This window comes from Coenobita brevimanus, chromosome 52 (assembly GCF_032717465.1).
Source record: "Coenobita brevimanus isolate Jiangsu-jjx chromosome 52, ASM3271746v2, whole genome shotgun sequence".
NCBI lineage: Eukaryota > Metazoa > Arthropoda > Malacostraca > Decapoda > Coenobitidae > Coenobita > Coenobita brevimanus.
Window position 1 is genome coordinate 42000132 of NC_137005.1, and position 3796 is coordinate 42003927.

General features: G+C 42.1%; 1 protein-coding gene across 1 annotated transcript; it reads right to left on the reverse strand.

Moving 5' to 3' along the window:
* Window positions 1–1785: 1785 nt before the first annotated feature.
* On the reverse strand, window positions 1786–2544 carry LOC145400541 (serine/threonine-protein kinase H1 homolog). Its single transcript, XM_080273062.1, has one exon. It carries the CDS (start codon window positions 2542–2544, stop codon window positions 1786–1788), a length of 759 nt encoding a protein of 252 aa, XP_080129188.1.
* Between the last annotated feature and the right edge of the window lie 1252 nt (window positions 2545–3796).

Here is a 3796-nt window from a genome sequence, read left to right on the forward strand (position 1 = left end):
AAAGATTCTCCTAAGTAAATGAATACATAATTCATTTCACTGGGAAGTCACTGTGATGAAAGATCCTGATATATGAGTAATGGGATGCATGGACCCACTGCACTGGGAAGCCACTGTGATGAAAGTTTCCCCTCACTCAGTGAATGGATGTACCCTACGCCTAGGTGATCATTCTTAAGTTACACTATGGCGTTCTTATTTGTTTTTAGATCCTAACCATTCCATTATATTGGGATCATGGTGATGCAGTGCTTGGAATTTTCTGCAGCTTCTCTCCTTGTAGCTTATCAAACTTTATTCCATGTCACTGGCTGCGCTGCAGCATACTATTACAAGAAAAACAACAATTTGTGTATACAACGATGAATTATTGTGATACAATATATGTGTGGGCACTATAATTAAACCTCTAATTTACTGAAAAGTTATGCCGTGTAACTATCAGGTCTTAAATGCTTCATGAACTTGTTAAGTACTGTAAATGTAACCTTAATCCATTAATGATACTAGCAGACGACTTTTTCACCTGACTAAAAGCCAGTCAAGTAATATTTCAAAACTGGCCTGCAGTTACTAGGACAAAACACCAATAACAAACTGTGTAAGCCCATATCAGACTGCATGATGTGTTTCTTTATTCAGACTGACCCTTGATGATTGGCACCATCCAACCTGTCAACACTGGAAAAAAAAAAAAAAAAAAAAAAAAGTATGCTATTGTACCAGAACACAATGGACTGACTGTTATCGAGCCCTGAGTCGGTATACTTCGTAGATTCGGCTCACGTAATTACTGCGAGGGGAACTCTTTTACTCTGATCCCTAACAGTGAACCTGCCTTTTTTTTTTTTTTTAATGCAAGGAAGAAGGAACCAAAGGCCAGGAGCCTGCAAACTGTTCCTTCCAAGGGAAAAAAAAAAAAAAATACAAAAGTGCCAAATTCAAGATCCGTTCATTTCGAGATGCCTGGACACACTGGAGATCACTGGAGGTAGGAAATACAGACAGAGGGAGACAGTTCCAGAGTTGACCAGTTGCATAAATGAAGGACTGGGAGTAACGGTTAACTCTTGCATTAGAAAGTTGGACAGAAAAGGGATGAGAGTTTCTTGCTAGATGGGTGCTACGCGCCTGGCGTAGAGGAAGAGGGATGCAATCAGACAGTGCAGAGTAGCACCTGTCTAGTATAGTCCCACTGATCACTGGGATGCACAAGCTTCTTCACCGCTGCAACGCAGTGCTCCTTTGAAGAAGGTTCGGACAGCAGGATGTGCTGTTATGGAGCCATCCTAGCAGTCGTAAGGGTTAAAATGTAAATAACAAAACACTATGGAATGGTTGTTATTGCGGAAGAACTTTAAATAACTGAGTAAAAGTGGTTTTGACAGCCGGATGACTAGGCTAACACCTCACTGTTGTGTTCAGCTGATGCAGCCATCCTAGCAGTCATTAGAGTTAAAATGTAAACATTAAAACACTACGGAATGGTTCTTATTGAGGCAGAGCTTTAAATAACTGAGTAAAGGTGGTTTGAACCGCAGGATGACTAGGTTAACACCTCACTGTTGTGTTCAGCTGATGAAGCCATGCTACCAGTCGTAAGGGTTAAAACGTAAACATTAAAACACTATGGAATGGTTCTTACTGAGGAAGAACTTTAAACAACTAAGTAAACGTGGTTCGAACTACAGGACAACTAGGCCAACCCCTCACTGTTGTGTTCAGCTGATGGAGCCATGCTAGCAGTGGTGTTGGTAATGAAGACAAAATACACAGCAAGTGTTTTCACTGTGACAGAACATCAATCAGCTGACTAAGAGTGGGTCTGACCACTGGGTTAGGGGACAGGGCATCGTTAACCCAGCTATCCAGTCGAGATGGCATCGTCAGCTTGGCTTCGCTGAATAATGTACGGGCCACAAACGCCACACTGAACGTATCCGAAGCCGACGAGCTGCTTTCCCCAGCCAGCACCTCAGGGGCAACCCAGGGATACTTTTGGGCCTCACGGGGACCCATGGGTTCGTCCAACAGCGGGCTGGAGGCGGTGGTGGCCAGACCGAAGTCGATGACGGTAACTTTTGGTCCAGCAGCAGTCCGCTGCACACATATGTTGGCACACTTCAGGTCGTTGTGGTAAATATCCAGGTAATTGATCTCGTCAACTATTTTGGCCAACTGTTGAAGAACTGTCATCAGCGAATGCTGGTTAATTTTCTGGGTGTCGATAGACTGACCGGCGAATTTTGTCAATAAAGATCGGTTTTCCACACATACTCCTACCAATTGTTGAACACCATTTACATCTTTAATTTTGCTCAAAACCCTTACCTCTGTAGCCATATCCGTTAAACCGCTGTTACTGTAATTCTTAACAACGTAGCTTTTATCTTTACCGTTCAGAAGACGGCAGGAACCCTGCGCCCCACTCCCCAAGGCCTTAACACTGTATTTTGCACAAATGTCACTAAAATTCTTCGCAGTGACGTTCTTCACTTTAAGGGAGGCACAGAGGCTTCGCACGAACTCCTGGTAAGCGTCCATTTTGACAAAGCAAGCAGCACAAACGTTGTGCGTGTTAACCAGTCGACGCTAACGAAGAAGTGACACGTAAACAACAGATGCCCGCTTTTTATACCCTACGTAATAGCAGGTTATTTTTACCGGTGGTCCTTTATTTCACGTAATTATGGATTCTAGTTGTCGTCTACATTTCAAAAATAACAGCGTGTTCATATAATGCCTGATATCTAATTAACATTTTATTGTCTTAAATGGTTAAAAAAAAAAAAAAGTTATATTATTGTCCATAAGGTTCATAACCCAGTGAAATTAACGCATGAGAATGTTCGATTAGATTCAAATTTTTTAAATACGAGTGCAACTTTACGTGGAGTTTCTGGCAATCTTACATCCCTTAAAAATCTTACCTAGCGACTATTATTGTGGGTTTTATAGTACAAATCAATTATATTTCATGATTAATTAGTACGGATCCATGTTCACTTACCTACCGGTATGCAAGTTTACATACTTTACCATAAGGGCGCGGCAACTGCAACTCTTAAATTGTCATCTATAGGTAGGTAATTTGATTTTTGTATGCAAGTTATTTGTTTAAACTACAAAAAGTGTACGGTATATACACAATTGAGCTCTACAGAGCTCAGTGATATATACATATTAGAGGGTATTTCAGGAAGCCCCCAGACCTGTTTACCTACTGGACGCAACGATTATACGATCTCGCCGACGGGACGCGTCAGTGCATCAGACGTCCAAATATATTGAAACCTAACGGTCTGGCCTAAAAACAGATCAAAACCAGGCTTATCCTAACGAGGGTTTTGCCCCCCAGGCCCCCTGATTTTAACCATCTAGAACTGTCACAGTCTTACCTAAAGAGTCCCCACCAGAATCTGAGATCTAACTTATACAATCTAATCTATCCTAACCTAACTTATTCTAACCTACACTACCCTATCCTAATTAGGTAAAATTATCATCATCTAATCCTGTGTCGCACCATGAGGAGCGCAGGAGCCCGGGGCTAGGCAAGCTGGTCCTGTCATTTAAGATGAGTGACCAGTCTCTCATCCCTGAGTGGCATTACGTGAGCAATAAACCCCAACCACCCCTTGGAAATAAACCTACATCGGCTCAATGAAATTGGAGCGCCTTAATTACCCACTAAACCACTGGATGCCATAATTTGGTTATATAGTTACCACCCAGCATGGTAAATGGTTTCCTGATGTACAGGAAACCACTTGGCTTGTCACTCAGTGTAAAGGCA

Bases quoted from the DNA above. Each gene is read 5' to 3' on its own strand.
- LOC145400541 (XM_080273062.1), bottom strand. From the start codon at position 2,544: ATGGACGCTTACCAGGAGTTCGTGCGAAGCCTCTGTGCCTCCCTTAAA.